At 35.9% G+C, this 16,922-nt stretch overlaps 2 protein-coding genes across 3 annotated transcripts; one reads left to right on the top strand and one right to left on the bottom strand.

The window, feature by feature from the left end:
- Window positions 1-278: 278 nt before the first annotated feature.
- Window positions 279-12,542, top strand: LOC109042332 (probable cytochrome P450 49a1). Of its 2 annotated transcripts, none has more exons than XM_019059013.2 (9): window positions 279-1,026; window positions 1,948-2,173; window positions 2,965-3,152; window positions 3,513-3,708; window positions 6,070-6,226; window positions 7,009-7,215; window positions 7,708-7,911; window positions 8,833-8,960; window positions 12,072-12,542. In XM_019059013.2, the coding sequence occupies exons 1-8, from the start codon at window positions 903-905 to the stop codon at window positions 8,947-8,949; spliced, it is 1,419 nt and encodes a 472-aa protein (XP_018914558.2). In that variant the 5' UTR covers window positions 279-902; the 3' UTR covers window positions 8,950-8,960; window positions 12,072-12,542. The 2 variants fall into 2 exon arrangements, with proteins under 2 accessions (XP_018914558.2, XP_018914559.2); XM_019059014.2 differs by lacking the exon at window positions 279-1,026 and adding an exon at window positions 1,263-1,468.
- On the bottom strand, window positions 9,525-15,679 carry LOC109042335 (gustatory receptor 5a for trehalose). The gene is made up of 6 exons (XM_072305359.1): window positions 15,019-15,679; window positions 14,498-14,763; window positions 13,136-13,290; window positions 12,580-12,742; window positions 10,910-10,999; window positions 9,525-9,895 (listed from the first exon to the last, which is right to left on the bottom strand). The coding sequence occupies exons 1-6, from the start codon at window positions 15,158-15,160 to the stop codon at window positions 9,809-9,811; spliced, it is 903 nt and encodes a 300-aa protein (XP_072161460.1). The 5' UTR covers window positions 15,161-15,679; the 3' UTR covers window positions 9,525-9,808.
- Window positions 15,680-16,922: the final 1,243 nt, after the last annotated feature.

Here is a 16,922-nt window from a genome sequence, read left to right as displayed (position 1 = left end):
TGTTTTACCGGAAACGGAAACCATTTAGGAAACAGGATATCCGGAATTATTTGAAATTCCCGCTTATTTTGGTTCAACTCGGAATAAATGGAATGAACCGCTCTGGACCAATCAAAACGTCTGGTTCAGAATTTGCGGTTAAGATTCCTTCTGTTCGAAAAGTGGAAAAGAGCGATTGAACACTTGAACCGCTTGGACCAATCAAAACGTCTGGTTCAGAATTTGCGGTTAAGATTCCTTCTGTTCGAAAAGTGGAATAACTGGGAAAATGTAGCGATTTGAACCATTGACGTATAATACAATCTAGACCGCGCATTGGGCCCGACTTTAGGCGGGGAAGGTAAGACAGCTAGGGGGGTAAAGACGCGCCTTCAGCCTAGTTGATACCGCCGGATATACGAGCTAAGTGTACCCGTATCAGGCAACGGCACTGGCAAGACTGGCATTTCCACGAATTCCACCATTGTCTCGCCGGTACACTTGCTGTGTGTTGCTGGGTTGCCTATCGTCTCGCTTGAATTTCGTAATGCGCGGTCTAGATTGTATTATACGTCAATGATTTGAACCAATTTGGATCGTCATATCCCCTCTCATTCCTTCCGGTGTTTTAAAATTGACTTCTTTTTTTCTTGTAAACAATTTTTCTCTCAGCTTGTGTGCAAAGTGCTCGATGGTGTGTTTGTAGCATTGTAGACATCTCTCCAGTGCATAAATTATTAGGAGATTTAATCAGATTTTGAATTTATAAATATGTAACAGAACAGAACTCCTATATCATTCGCTTCATCTCCACGAATGCTATCGCAGGTTCTCCAAAGCCTTCAGAGCGACAGCGACAAGTCTCATCCTCTACTGAATGTCTGTGTGTTGTGGTTTTTCTTTTTTCGTACAGCTAATTCGTAATGAGTCTCTGTTTATCAAATATTCTTCTAAGGTATTTTTCCAAGGCTACTAAACCTTTGACTGATATACCATCTCCTCCATCTTGGCCTCTTGTTGGACATGCCCATCTTTTTACGAACCGAGGTCTGTCTAAATGTTTCATAACAGCAAGAAATGTACATACATGTTGCGCTTTTTGCTTTGTCTGTAAACTGTACATCCTCAACAGAATTTTATCCAGATACAAAGGACAGCAGAACTACTCTCTCAATGAGCATTGTCTCCATGATGATTCGTTATTTTGTTCCCTGAAGGGATGCTTCACAAATGGAAAGACACTTTGTTGTTTCCTCATCCTCGATCATTCCTACATATAACTCTTGATCATTTAATCGACATTGCAATAGTTTGCATCGAGGAACCTTCTAGACTCCTTGGCAGACACTTAGTTGTTTACTCATCCGCGATCATTACTTAATTGACATTGCAATCGCTCAGAGGAATCTTTTAGACTCCTTAGCTTGCACGCCTACCAATCAACTTCTGGCCAGCACTACCGATCATGTGAACATCATCACAAAGCAAGGTAATTTTATGAACCCGGATGAAACGTACGCAAAATATTACTCTTTATAACAAATGTTAATTAATAGGGAGTTGGGAGGAAAGACTTGTTCTTATTGATATCTTATAATTAAGTTTATGGACTGCCTCATTGGTTAAGTTACATTCTGTTTGGTTTTAAGAGTTGTATCGGTTATTCATAGTTTGTCCTCGGTGATTTTTGAAATGGAGGTTTAAAGAATTCATAGAAAGCGTGATTACATGATTAAGAGGAACCATTGAAAATATCAAAATTAAAAAAAAAATAAAAACCCAACCATCACAAGCTAGATCCTCCTAGGGTTTTCTTGAATCTGCACCCTCTGGCAGAAGCACCTATCATAAAATATTAGAATACTTTAACTCATTCCTTACTTAGAACTTAATTGGTTTAAAATCGTCATTTTAATGAAGTTCCTGTCTGATTATTAAAACTTAACAAACTGATCTCAATTTTTACAGGACCATACAGCTTTGAACGACTTCCAGAAGCTGTGGCAGACTTGACTGAAAAGTATGGTCCTATCTTTCGTTTGAAATTGGGACCTCAAGATATGATAGTGACAACCGATGCTGAAAATACCTGCACGATGTTCAGAAATGAAGGGATGTATCCTCAAAGACCTGCATTTCCGGCTCTCTATCATCTTCGGAAGAAAGAGTTTGGCTCTGTTGGTCTTACACCTAGGTTAGCTCTGTTTTTCTTTAATCCTTATGCACAGTACTACCTATAATTATTGGAGGCCGAAAATTAGGAAAATGAGTGATCTCATCGTCACACTGATCAGAGTGACCTGTTGGTAATTCCGGCGTGTCTCGGGACGCAAATACTTAATTGAAGTGAATCTGAATCTGGAACTACTGAAAAAATGCGGCAATCCCGCAAGAAGTTCCGGAATTTTTTCCTTCATACAATGCGTGTTTTTAATAAAGCCTGGAAAGCATGCAATCCCCTGCACGTTGATCCTTAGCGTAGCATTTGGGTACAAGATTGTACATGATCTTGATTGTGCGGTCACTTAATCTTCGAGCCACTAATGAAATTTTATGTTTATGTCATTTTGTCTTGATTCGAGCAAGAATTCCAAATTTTCGAAATCCTTTGAATTTTGTCAAATGCAGGTACTGAAAAAGTACTGAATTCTTCTGTTCAATAGGTACTGAATTTCCTCGGAATGTGTTGAAAAAGTACTGAATTTTTCTGTTCAATAGGTACTGAATTTTCTCGGAATGTACTGAAAAAGCTGCTGGTTAAAAGTGCTGATTTTTGGCCAGCCTGTCTTAGTAAACACCCTGAAGACATTATTTACGAAAAACTGCGCAATACAATTACTAAAATTCCTTGCCCCTGCTTCATTACTTTAGGATGACAATTTTATTAAGTAGAATTTTTCTCTTGTAGTTGACATCCGCAAAGAGATCATGCACACTTTTAGAAGATCATCTGAGAATTATTTTTTTCTTTTCCTTTTTTTTCAGCAATGGGAAAGAATGGCATCATTTTCGACCAGCAGTTAACCCTCTTCTGAAACCTGCTACTCTCAAGCCATATCTATCGCTGCTGGAAGAAGTTGCTTCTGATTTTGTAGACTACATCGAGCGAAATGTTTTAACCTGTCGAACTTTGTTTGATATTAGTAGTCATTTGTCAAAATTCAGTGTTGAAGGTAAGTAAATTTCTTCTCTAAAATATTTTTTCATAGTCCCTACCTTTTTGCCTTTACCATAATGTACTAGATTATCCAGAGTTGCCAAATTTTATCAAGATGTGATGCGGAAAGCAGGAAAATTTCATTTCCTAAATTCTGTGGCAACCTAGATCACCCTTCTCTGGGTCCCAGATCCCACATGGAGCAGTGTGCATCAAACCTGAAAGCACATATGTGGCAGGGCAGCTAAAGTGTTGCCTAAGTAAACGAAATTAGCGCCTCGGAATGGTTGGCGAGTGAGATCACCCTCAAAATTAATTACCCATGTCTTGCTCACCAATATTCTGATGATCAAGAGCATTTTTTCCCCTGTTCCAGCTGTTTCCGTAGTTTGTCCAGGGATAAAGTACTCTGTCCTGTCACCTTCGCCAACAGCTGAAGCGATGAAGATTGTGGATGCAAATCAAGCTTTTTTGGACGGACTCTACCAAACGTTGATGGGAGCACCTCTTTGGAAAGTTTGGAAAACAAAACCCTACCTGCAGATAGAGCATGCACATCAGATATTTTATGAGTAAGTGTGATAATAGTTTACAGTTGGATTAAATTCAGCAACAAGGAATCATAAGACGAGAAATGGGAATTTTAAGCCTAATTTGAGGGGGATGACAATGAAGATTTAAAGAGGGAGATGAAGAAAACAATAAAAGTTTGAAAGTTGGAATCTTATATCAAAAGACTCATGTGGGATTTTTTCAAGTAGATATTGGCAAATGAGCCTGTTGCAAACTTTTGCTGTAGCAAAAATAAGACTTGTTACTCATAGAAAGTGTCTGAAAAATAAAGATGAGCGCACCGGCCAAGCCTGAAATGCACTTCTTACTTCACAATTTTGATAAGAAATTTGCGTTTTTTCGAGCTTCCTTCTTCAAAAACGATACCTCGGCACAGGTGAACATTTCGTTAGAGGACTCATCCCATCCAACCCCTGCTCCCAAGGACACTACGCAATATTCAACATAGCCGACGCCAATCCGCCAAAACACATGTGACGGGACAATGATTATAACTACCTGATAACAATCTGCGTGTTTACATTCACATTTTTCTCACATTGATAGATATCCGGCTTGATTGACCTCGTGCTCTCCTCAACTTGCGCGCGGAAGCGTCGGCCATGATTAGCAGGGATTAAATGGAATGAGACTCCTCTAACGAAATGTACACTGGTGCTGTAGTATCCTATTAAAGCGGGAAGCTTAAAAAAATGCAATTTTTTTTTACGCAGATTGTGAAGTTAGGAGTGCATTTCAGAGTTTGCCAATGCGCTCATCGTGATTTTTAAGACATTATCTATAAGCAACAACTCTTATTTTCGCTCTAGCAAAAGTTTGCAACAGGTCCATTGTGCTGATTTATTCATTAATAAACTAAGCTCTGTATTCCACTCTCTCTGTGCTCACCTTAAGCAATCACTTGTAATAATTGTAGTTCTAAATTCTGTAATTTCCTCAATACACATAACTGAACGATTTTTAACGGTCCAAGTCTGACTCTTCATTTAACTTTTTGATCCCTCGCCCAGAGTAAGTCAGGTAAAAAGGTGAAAAGTATTTTGGTTGTTGCGATATTCGACCCTCTTCTTTTTTTCCCTCTCAACCAAGAAGGTACAACCTAAATACTTTTCACAATATTAAGAGGAATTCTTCTTCTCAGCCAGAGATTAGAATTCATGATGTTCTGCTCTCAATGCATTGCATTGCTTGAGCCCCACTTGATCCTGAAAATCACTTCTTAAAAGGTAGTCTGCTCTGATGAAAGTGCTATTCTTTAAAAAAAATCTCCAGACGTAAATGGACGTATTTTATATAAGTTTGCACAGCTGCAAACTTGCAGGTGTCTGAAATAGGACAAATTTCATTCACAATTGGTAATTACTCAGTGAACTAAGCTGGAGAAAATATTTAGTTTCCAAATCTATTTAAGGACCACCAGTCAATTTAATAAAATTAAGCGCCTTTGTTTTCAAATCAGAATTATACGTATAATGCGACGAACGCATTACTACTTTCCGAATTCAACTCTAAAAGTGAAAAATAAGGGTTTTTGTTAATTGGACTTATTTTGCAATCAGGAACTACAATTTCTGGCCCATCGGTAAAAACATTCACATGCATAGGGAAACTACTGGTACATACATTGTTTCTTAACTGAATCAGATATTGTAACTCCAAATAGCAAAATGCAGTCTAGTTTGCACTTCCTGCTCACAGCAAAACCAGAGTTTACTCGAGTCAAATCGAGCACCAAACTGATTTTGGTTTATTTAACTTGGAAGAATTTTCCTGCGCACTAACTTTTTTCTCGAAAAAATCAAAGATACCTTTTATTAGAGGAGGAGGGAAATATGTGTGAAATTAAGCCCTGGTTATTTGCCTTATGTATAGATTGATATTAGTGCCTAGTTTGGCCCACACTGATTTTTGCTTTTGCGCGAGTGGTAAGTTTAAAATTTCTGTTTACAATGCAAACTCTAAACGTTTATTTCTCAATTATGAGTTAATTTTGGAAAGATTTGACTTACGCAAAAGTATGGCAAGAAAGCATGCGCTATGGTGGTAAATTTCCTATCCTGCTTAGTGGCCCATTATTAGAAGAGTGATGACAGAATGATATTATCTGCTGAAATACATACGTTTAAATAGGAGATGCCACCTCATGACATCATGAGGTGGTATATTTCCTCACTTTTTAATAGATTCTACTCCAATTTCTCATAGCATATGACAATTTTAAAAAATACTGTAAACTCAGCTCATCATGCAGTTTTGTATGACACAATAAAATTTCCACATGCAAACTCTCTATTGATTTCTGTACTCATTCACTACTCACATACTCTGTACACTGTACTCACGTAAAATTTCACCCCCAGCTCGTTAAAAGATGAACTTGATGTTGTCCGGACAAAGCATGCGTCTGGATCACTCAAGGATTCACCAATCATGGAGCACCTATTTTCCTGTCCAAATCTAACTGTGAAAGATCAGTTTATCGTAGCCATGGAATTATTCACTGGAGCAATCGATGCTGTAAGTGGTTCATATTCCTTAGTCAAAGATGACATATGGTTCCCTGTTTTTTCAAAGCTAAATGTGTTCCATCAGCATTAACATTTTCAGAAATCGCTTTATTTTTTGAAAAATTACTTTTATCACTAATATCTCCAGCTTATCTTAGTCGCCCTCTATTCAAAGTATGTCATGGGACACTGCCACTCATCTGAATCTCAATCCGTGTGGCTAGTCTTTGATTTTTCACGTTAATTTCTAAAAAAGGAATTTATTGTGAATAAAAAATGTGATAGCAAATAAAAGTTCAAGTGAATTAAACTCTTCTCATTTTTACAAATCAAAGTTCTTAGCCCTATGTATATTCAGTTTATGCATTAATTTTACCACATTTTTTCATAGAAATCATTGGTTAACCACATCAACTCAAAAACTTAATATTCTTGTCCAAAGGTGGAGAAAATGTGTGATCTTATGATCGTAAAATCACGGCAAATGAAGTGATGCATATTTTGGACAAGACAAATTTTAAAAAATCCTTAATTGTTTTCTTATATTTCGCTTAGTACTAAAAAAGTGTGGCAAATTGCACATATCACCATGAAATCTGACATTTTGCCATAAAATTAGACATTTGGCCGTGAGGCAAATCAGAAACATGATTGTGAGACAAAAATAATGGATCAAAGCGAACGGTCAACATTTGAGAACTTAATGCACCCTTGTGCCTGCCTCAGATTTTTTAGAATCGAAAATTCCTTGCTGTGAATATTATTTCTTTCTTGCTTTATTGTTATTTCTAGACAGTGACAACAATGACAATGCTGTTGCACTATCTAGCAAACAATAAGAAATGTCAAGAGGTAGCCTATGAAAATGCAAAAGCAGACAATTTTCGATTTTTCACAGCGTGTATAAAGGAAACTCTTCGCCTATCACCTACCTCTGTCGCCAATGGCAGAATCTTACCTGCAGATGCTGTCATTGGGGGATATCTTATTCCGGCTGGGGTAAGTTACTTTCGCAGAACCTCAATGTGTTTCTATTTTTTATGTGGATAAGATATATAAGTACATCACACCTAAAAAGTAGTTGATTGTACAGCCCGACTTGTTGAAGAAATTCTCAGGCAAAAATTGAGAGAAAGTCAATTTAAAGCAACCATAATGGAAAGAAAATACAAAATTGAAATTTTTCCCGAAAAATCAAGCATTCTCTGTTTTTCAAGGATTATCTTCGAGAAATCTAAAAGTTGGTCAGGAATGTGAAGGTAGAAAGCATTTATGATTTTTTTTTTAAAGGTTTAGTATGATTTCTTCATGTGAAAATTATTATATACGCACTGCAGTATACATATTATACAGTATAATACTTTTTGCAAAAGGAACCATTAAATTAGTTTTTTTCAAAGAAAGAAACTGAGATTCCACTCTGATGCTTTTGTTGTGGAAGTTTATTCTAGGTTTTAAATCGTTCATTTTTATTTTCCGTCTTTCCCTCAGAAATTCGTAACTTCGTTTCATCCAGTGATGGGGCTTTCGGAGAAGTATTTTAGAGATCCCCATAAATTCCGGCCAGAAAGATGGTTGAAAGAAGATGAAACTGAAAAAAGTCATCCTTTTGCTTCACTTCCCTTTGGATTTGGATCGAGGATGTGTCCTGGAAAACGTTTCGCAGAACTGGAGATGACAATCTTACTGAAAGCGGTAATTACAAGTCTTATTTTTATTACTAAAGGAGCATAATGGCGGGTTTACTGGCGGAGATTTTTTTTTTTCTTTTTTTCTTTTGTATCTCAGAAATGCATAATTTTACAAATACTTTACAAGTCTTATCATTTTAATATCATTCATATCATATTAATTCAAGATTTACTTCAATTAAGTGTTTGCGTCCCGAGACACGCCGGAATTACCAACAGGTATATCATCGGCCGGGGTTATTGTTACAGTCTTATTGCTACTAATTCTATATACATTCCTTTTAACAATTAAAATAGTCTTTATAAACTCACTTATACGTTTCCACTTTATTTTACAACTAATCATTTCAGCTATAATGTTCTCTGGTATTAAATTGACATCTAGTTCACATTCAATTTTGTCATCTACCAACCTGGATACTGGCGGAGATAGAAGTAGTATATTACAAAAACATAAAAGAATCTATGTTGCTTTTTGCATTGTCAGAAGCTTGGGTCCAAGGACTCTGTGATCTTTTACGTCAAAGCGTCTCAATAGACCTTACCCCCTAGCTATGCTAAAGAGTGAATATGTCCCAAATAAATGGTCAAATTAGTCTATGCTTTAAAAAAAGGTCATTTTTTGGTGCATGTGCAGACCTCAAACCTAGATCATATATACCTAGTTTTGTAGATCCAATCCTTCAAAAGTAATGGGAGGAAAACTAAAATAAATGTGTAATTTGGAACAAGTTCAATATGTATCATATTTATTAAATTCTATATTTTAATTACATTGCATTCTTATTAATATTCTTTCTTCTGTATCATCATTTGCATCATTTCTTAATTACTTTCTCCATCTCAAAAGTTCCTGTCTTTCAATAAGTCAAATCTATTTTCGTTTGCTGTTTTTATTTTTCATGATACATTTTTTCTTCGGTAGATATTGAAGAAGTATGAGTTAAAAGATGATGGCAACCCAGCGCCTATCGAAATGGTGGTCAGAATGAATAGGATTCCCAACCGCAAAGTTAATGTCCGATTCGTCCCTCGATCCTGATACCAGTCTCGGTAAATCGCATTTTATATAAATTACTTTTTGTTAACTTAAATTTTGGCATTATTTTTCCTCTTTGGCCACTGTTTTTCTTTAATTTCATTATTCAATTTTGCCAGCTTCCCTTACTATCTTGAAATTAATTATTCTTAGAGAATATCAGTTTTTGGTTGAGAACAGGTTGTTTTTATTTTGGAAGGTCTTTGTTTTGAAAATTTTTCTAATAATTCCTCTTCCTGCATCCGCCCAAAACAGCCATCCTTAAAGTTCTCCAACTTCACAAAGTCTCAAGTTTGCATTTGGAAGAAAGGGGCTCAGAAATGCGGTTCGGAATTAGAGGGGGAGGGCCTAAGTCTAACATTACATAAACATTCGAAATTTTAAAAAAATGCATAATCTTTAGGTGAGGTCAAGATCTCTGGGATTTATTTTTCTCGAATTCCAAGGAAAAGAAAACCATAAAATTTGATGAAGGGATAAAAATGAAGGTGTAAAATTTTGAAGAGTTCAGTTGAAGCACTACAATCAGAGTAAAAATGTTCATTTATGTTGAAACAAGAAAAATATTTATGGTGATCATACAAAATTTTTCACATTTTTTATTTTTTCGAAAAAATTAAACAACATTTTAACATGAAACTTTTTGAAAATACTCACAATGCACGAAGAATACCATTAAAAAGAGTTGCAAAGTTCAGATCAACTATCTTTCTCCCTCGGAGTTAGAAAGAGATGGGAGCTCTGCAACCACTTAAATGTAGACCAATATTTCTCTTGTTTTACCATGAGGTAAAAATTCAAATACCATGAGGTAATGGGTTTTTTTCATGTGGTATTAGCCAACGACGATCCCCTCCTGGTATCAACCATCACCCACAGTTGCCTTTCCTGCTGTAAGAATCCTTAGCTGCAGGAGTAGAACTTCGTATGATAGCATAGTGCCGACAATCTGAAAACAATGAATTGAGTTAGAATGATTATGTCGAGTACACATTTAAAAACATCAACACTTTTTTTTATTTATGCCAAAAAAATATCATAAAAATTGCCACAAAATCCTGCTCTAAAGTAATCTCAAGAAAAAGTAAAATGCCATCAGAAATTTGAAATCCTAACAGTAAGCACTTCAGTGTTGCAAACAAATGTGTACATACTTCAACGGGTTTGTTGTACGTAGCCAACAATGCAGTCTTTCCAAGTTTGAAATTGCTCAAAAATCATGTTGAGCACACCAAAAAATGTCCAAAATTCACTCCTCAATGCTCAGTTGGCATGATCCGTATTGAGCTTTTTGCAAATTTACTGTATCCTTGGACAGTTTTTTTTAGCACTCTTCTAATTTTTAAGCATCTATCTTCTGTATGGTTTTAATTGATTTAAAATGTTTGTTTTTGCAACATGAAAGAATGAAAAGGAAACAAACGCTTCAAAACTTTTGAAATCATAGTAAGAAACATGTTTACAAGATAGTTTGCTCATTTTCTAACGTACCTCCCTGGACAAACCTGATATTTAGTGACTGAGTCAAACTGTCTGTGGAAGAGCTAAATTTGAGAAAGCGCGATATAGACCATACAAATTATGCATTAATGAGTAGATTTCAGACATTAATAATGTGCTCAACCTGATTTTCGTGCGATTTTAATTGCAGAGAGGGTACTCAGTTAACTAATTTCTTTACGTGCACCAGACGCATTATTTGAGATGTAGCTTTTTTATCCACGTAGATAATTTTTCTGGTTGTTTCTCTACCATTATATTTTCACCTGCCTATTCTAATCCAGTAGATTACTGCTGTATTTTTAAACTATCTATTATTAACTGTCTCTAATGTTAAGGCGCTCTGTCCAGTTGTATTTCGGAATGAGTCCATTCATCGGTTTCATCGAAAACTTTGCACTAGGTATTTTATTCATGCAGGGGGAAGAATATTTTTTACAATTTCGAACAAACTTTTTCTCACCGTCAACAAGAAGCGTCTAGTCATCGAAAATAAGTGACCTCCAGTCAGCACAACATGATTTTTCAGAATTTGTAGAAGAAAAATCTCCACCTGTAACGAAAAAGCAACGCCACACTTTTGAAAAAAAAATCAAAAAACAATAATTGGAGAGATGACATGTGCTGATAAGTGTTGATATGTGTTGACATGAATCGTCAGGGAAAAACATGAGATTCTCAGCTGTCGTACCTTTAATTTGAGGAAAAATTCATACATTAGGTTGTTCAGTTCTGTAATGAGTTCCCTGAAAAACTCGCATCGTCTTGTCACAAAATTCTAAACTTTCGTTTCACAAATTTCAAGTCAAGTAAATAAAGGTAAATAGAAGCAAAAACTCTTACCTTGTTGCAGCGGCATTTTTATTTTTATGAGAGTTTAACGCTGTAGGAAGGACTGTGTCCAACACGGCATTTTAAAATATTTTACCATCTTTGGGAAAAGGACCTTAGTAATCTAATTGGGACGAAATTTTCAGCCGAGCAATTTTTATCCAATAGAGTAAAAAAATCATATGTTGACTGGCAGAAATCTTTATTATTGTGTCCTGCCTGAGGAATAAGTTGAAAGCAATTCGGTTCATTTTTCTCTCCAAGAGGGGTTACAGTAGCATTGTAATCTGAAACTTTTAGGCTTTGAATGTGGCAGATTTGAATTCGACCAATTTTTGTCAATATTTCTCTTTTGGAACTGTAAACTTGAAAGCACCATAACTTTAGTTTGGTTGGTTTTGGGTGTTTTTTTGTACCAATATAATCGTATGGAAACCCTTTATGCTTTGGTATCGATTTCTGCTCGTATTTTGCCCTCTGGTACACTAAGACCCCTGCTCCCTTGAATGGTCACAAATATCGGTGCCCCTCTGACGTAAGGGCGTAACTCAATATCTACTTGATCCCTGTTTTACATATGAAGCCATGCTTTCTAAGGCTCATGCAGAAATCGAGATATGCCCTTACATCTGAAGAGTGACAATATTTACTCCAAAATACTTCATTATTACCTCCTTCCTCAATTTTAACAACACAATTTTGTATTCCAAGCCATTATCAATGATTTACTTATGTTCTCCCAATTTTTCTGCATTATGAGCTTATATTTTCTTATCTTTGTTTTTTTTTTTCAGTTTTACAAAATGTGCAATCCAGATCGATTACCTTTTGATAAGTATCAAACCTCAATATGTGTCAGAATCTGAGTGGATTGCATTCCCAGCATTTCGGTCATCAGAGGTGAAGATATGCCCCTTTTTCCTCTACGTTTCCTTACCTTAAATTTGAATTTAGATTCGAATGTTATATTTTTGTTATATTTTTCGCACTTGTCAGGCGGTATGATTAATAACGAACAATAATTTAATTTGGTGACTTCTTAGATGTTGTCAATGAGCACTTTTTGGTGAGAAAATGATGATTTAAAATGATAAAGATATTTTAATTAATGTCCGTCAGTTTTTGCCTAATGTCATAAAATATGGAATAGACGTAGATACTCGAGCCTATTTCACTTCAGCTACTATGATTATTGCTGTTCCCACAGGAATTAAAATTTTTAGTTGGCTTGCTACTTTGGGTGGAAAACCACCCAAGGAAATTCACAATATTTCAAATTTTTACATGTATGTGCTCACTTACCTCTTGACAGTAGGATATTGAAGGGACAGCATACAAGATGTTCAGTGGTTCTCTACTCTTATCGTGGACTCTAACTGTAAAGAAGCAAAGAGCGCAGGCTTGTCCTCCAGCAATAATGAATGAAAATATAATATGACTGCGCTCCTCGCGATCTGCGCTCAACCTGTTAGGATGTCAAAAGATTGAGCCTTTGCAATTTTCAGTAAAATTCCTTTAATCTAGTAAGAGCTTACCACTAAATGCAATGAAAAAAAGAAATCCAAACTTTGTTCAAAATTTCCATAGACCCAAACACTGTCTGAAGAACCAAAACCAAAAACCAAATTAATACCTCCATCATACTAGTAAGTAGCTGAGCAACAACCTATTTTGTAATATGCTTGTCTTGAATACGAAATCACTTTTGCTACTATCAGTTACTTTAGAATCTGTTGGCTTGCGTGTTTTGCTTTGGAGCAATGTTATTTGTGCAATTTTGCTGCAAAAATGCTAATCGTGTTGCATTTACAGATTGGCATTGCAACTATTAGATTTAAGAGGCTGTACGTTTACTTACAACATGCTATGATGAAGCTCAATACAAATAGTGAATAGATGCATGGCAAATGAGCTGAAGAGGAGGTGGCAAACACATTTATCAACAGAGGCAACAAGGTTGCATAAACGCGTGTAGTCCGTTCGGAATGTTCTCCATTCCCTGGGTTGTAGTTTCTGGAACAATGGTTGTCACTTCAATTGAGATATATCATTCCTTAAAATGTAATTAGACGCACTCATTCAATGAAAGTTTAACTAAATGGGTCAGTTGTGCTGGTCACAGAATCGTGTTTTGATGCTTGATTCTTGTAGATTAGCTTAAAAAAAGAAGATCCGTCCAAACAGCTACTTTCTGCGTTCAATATTATCCAAGATATTGCGCCTTAAAAAACTCGATTTATAACATCATCCACTGCAGTAGTACATACCATATTCTGATTTACTGCCGTGAATGACGTCAAAAACCTGACTTTTCAAAGAACGATATCTCGATTAATATTGAACTTAGAAAGTTGCTGTTTAGACAGAGCTTCTTATTTTTAGCTATTCTACAAAAATCAAGCATCAAAACACGATTCTATGACAAGCGCAACTGATCCATTGGAGGCGTTAAGAAAGAATTTTGATTTTAGGATTAAAGTTAAGAGACTTCTTTTGGCAAAATTCAAGGTAGCGTTGCATCAGCAAGAAAACAATCTGCAAGAAGATGTAGAGCTCTCCCTTCGCTCTGACTCTTAATTGAGTTTTCAGTGATTTCAGCCAACTTTTTGTCATCCGTATGCCTTCATCGCCATGCTTGCCCTTCACATTTTCATGTTGCATCCCTAGTTAGTAGATGTTACCAATCCTTGTTTAAACATACTTGATTTGAAGGGCGTGGAGAACAAGTTGCACAAGTGCAGTTTTTGTTATTTTCAGAAATACAAGTTTGAAGTGGCGATATTACATGGCTCCGTTTGGTGGCAAGAAAGTTCAAACTGACGTTTTGATGCTTAAAAATATGCATTAAGGCTAGTTTTACTTGAAATCAATAATATCTCAATTTTTTCAAAAACAGCTTTCATGCACCTTGACCTCCAAACCCCTCATTTCAAATCAAAGCAGATCAGAATGTCAGTTGAATTTCTTAAATTTCGTCTCACAGAACAATAAAAAAAAAATTCAGATTAGTAAAGAGTTCAGCTTTATTTTCAGTCAATCTACTTGCCAAACATCATGACAGAATATCCATAATCTTCATTGTTTTTTTTTTTTAAATGGGTTCTTTGAATGTTCATAGTTTGTTTTTTTTTCTGGTGTGATATGCAATAATCTTTTTTGGTTGATTTTCTGTCCAAATTTTGACTATGCAAGATGTATTGTACGCTGTGATCAAAGTTACCTGTCTTCGCTCTTGTCCTATCCTCTTGTTGAAATCATCAAAAAACTCATCGAGGCCTATGCAGAACATTATAACAAGCTGGTCAACAAACGCGAAGGTATGACACGCTACCATGTTGATCATAAGGACGAGGAAGCCAATCCACACCTCGAATTCAACGTGCATAAATACTTGTGGAAATCGCGTGACACAGTAGTGCTTCATAATTTCTGTCGAGTCTTTCTTCACCGTAATGAGGCCCGTTATCAAAGAGCTGATATGCTCCACTGAAAATTTAGAAATGTATGCAATTTAGCCTGAAAGTTATTTTTGAAAATTTTGACAGAATTAAAGTAAATTAAAAGTACCCCATACATTTGAAACAGAAAATTTTAATTATTTCAAAAATAGAGCTTGGTTTTAAAATTATGGCTCCTTTAAATAAAAGAAATAGGTAATAAAATGTGCAAGTTTGTAATTCCTTAATGTCATGACACTTCTAGAGCTCTCAAAGTCAAAAGTGAAGGTAGACCGATACTCACCAAAAGTGACAGCAATTATGGATAATGTTAGCACATTGTATTTGTAGCTTAAATATTTTCGATGTCCGTAGTATGTCTCTAGCACTTCCCATTTTTTTATCAGTTCTGGCCATTTCATGGACAAGCGAAGAAACTGAGTCATGGCAATCGTGGATACTCCAAAGAAAAAGATCGTGCCTGGATTGAAATTAAGAAAAGTTGATTTAACAATTTTAGGAAGGAATTCAATACCACCTCCTTCTTTTTCACCCTCTATTGCAAGGCGTCCTCTCTCTTCAATGGACACCTTGTAGCCAAAAAATTGACCTCACCATTTGAAAAAGAAAACTTCAGTAAATCGATTCAGTCTTTTCAGTCGATTCAATTTCAGTCAATAGATCTGAATGATATTTATGTTCAAAATTTGCAGAAAAGCAGCTGGTCGGCCAAGCAGAATTTGTTTTTTTTTAGAGAAATAATCTGTGTCACGTTACTATTTGGACCCTTTGTTAAATCTAAAACACAGAGGGTCAATTTTACCGGGCCAAGTCCAGTGATGTTTGCCACTCATTACTCTGCATCGGTTTTTAGATTACGAGAATGGAATTACCTCCTTTAAGAATATTGGCTCCTGTGTCCCGCAACCATAATATACTAGCGAGTGTCATCGCCGAGTTACAGAGGATGGCCCCAATTGAGAAAGCAACCCGGAAACTGAGCCATCTAAATTCCTCGTGGTTCAAGGGTATGAGACACATCCATTGGCCCAGGAAGATAAACAAACTAGACGCTTGGCGAAACGAATCTTTTGGGCAGTACTCCACATCGTCCCATTCCTCGATCCGTGGTGTGTCTAAATCCACGGCATTGGTACTTTTCGGTTTGATTTTTGCTTTACCTAAAAAGCGAATGAGCTAAGATTTACTACTTGCTGAAAACCATTCTCCTGAAAGTTTCATCAATGTTGTTTGTTAAGTTTGATCTCATGATGTTCGTAAAAAAAATCCACGTCTTATTCTGTATAGAACTTTGATTGCATTTTGATGATTTCTCATCAATTTGGATTTCCATTTGCTGATCTAAAATGAATTGCTGATCAAACTACACATATTTCGAGCTTGCTCTCATTCTTCTCCGGTCATTGATTTCTTTTACTGTGATGATACCATAATACAGGTAATCATAAGTTCAGGGCCCATTTTCACTTAATAACGTTTTCTTTCGTAGTCTTTCTAACAATGAGGCAAAGATGAAAATGGGATATTTTTCTGTTTCTTTCAAATTAAATAGACTAATTTAATATGAGCCCTTCAATCTTGAGAAGGCTCTAATGTTTTAACATTTTCTACTGTCAGGGTCGGATTCACATTTTTAGCGCCCTAGGCTAAACTTAAAAGTAGCCCTTAAAAGTAGGCGCTCTCGTGGGGGGGGGGGGTCCCCTAGAAGCCCCTCCCCTCCAGGTCAGAAGGAGGATGTTAGGTGTCAAGAAAATGTTCAAATTCACTTTTAAAAAAACACGATTTCAAACAGTTTTGAGGTACATTTTCGTTTGCAAGTTGGTTTTGGAAAATAAAAAGTAACAAAAGACTTGTTAAATTAAAAAAAAAAAATTCTCAAAGATTTTGCGCCCCTCAGAATGTTGCGCCCTAGGCTACAGCCTATGTAGCCCATTGGTAAATCCGGCCATTTCCACTGTAAAGAAAAAGGAACAAATTGAAAGGAGCTCCTAAAAATTTTAGGAAGATTTTCCTATTTTGTATATACATCCAATCCCACAGTCTAAATTTGAAGTATTTTTTATTTTGTATATATTTGGGAGGGTACTTTTTTAAAAATTACTTTTATGTGTACATACTTGATTATGATCTTATTCTATTTTCTAATTTTGATTGAATAAAGAAGGATTTTTCTTTCCTCTTTCGTTA

Source organism: Bemisia tabaci, chromosome 10, assembly GCF_918797505.1.
Source record: "Bemisia tabaci chromosome 10, PGI_BMITA_v3".
NCBI lineage: Eukaryota > Metazoa > Arthropoda > Insecta > Hemiptera > Aleyrodidae > Bemisia > Bemisia tabaci.
The sequence above is the reverse complement of the archived record's forward strand: the minus strand, read 5'-3'. Positions and strand labels throughout refer to the sequence as shown.

Coding starts and splice junctions, on each gene's coding strand:
- LOC109042335 (XM_072305359.1), bottom strand. CDS start 15,160: ATGACTCAGTTTCTTCGCTTGTCCATGAAATGGCCAGAACTGATAAAA. Junction 14,764..15,018: donor CATAATTGCTGTCACTTTTG/GTGAGTATCGGT, acceptor CTAAATTTTCAG/TGGAGCATATCAGCTCTTTG. Junction 11,000..12,579: donor CAATATCCTACTGTCAAGAG/GTAAGTGAGCAC, acceptor TTTTCGTTACAG/GTGGAGATTTTTCTTCTACA.
- LOC109042332 (XM_019059013.2), top strand. CDS start 903: ATGAGTCTCTGTTTATCAAATATTCTTCTAAGGTATTTTTCCAAGGCT. Junction 1,027..1,947: donor CCATCTTTTTACGAACCGAG/GTCTGTCTAAAT, acceptor CAATTTTTACAG/GACCATACAGCTTTGAACGA. Junction 3,709..6,069: donor GCACATCAGATATTTTATGA/GTAAGTGTGATA, acceptor TTTCACCCCCAG/CTCGTTAAAAGATGAACTTG.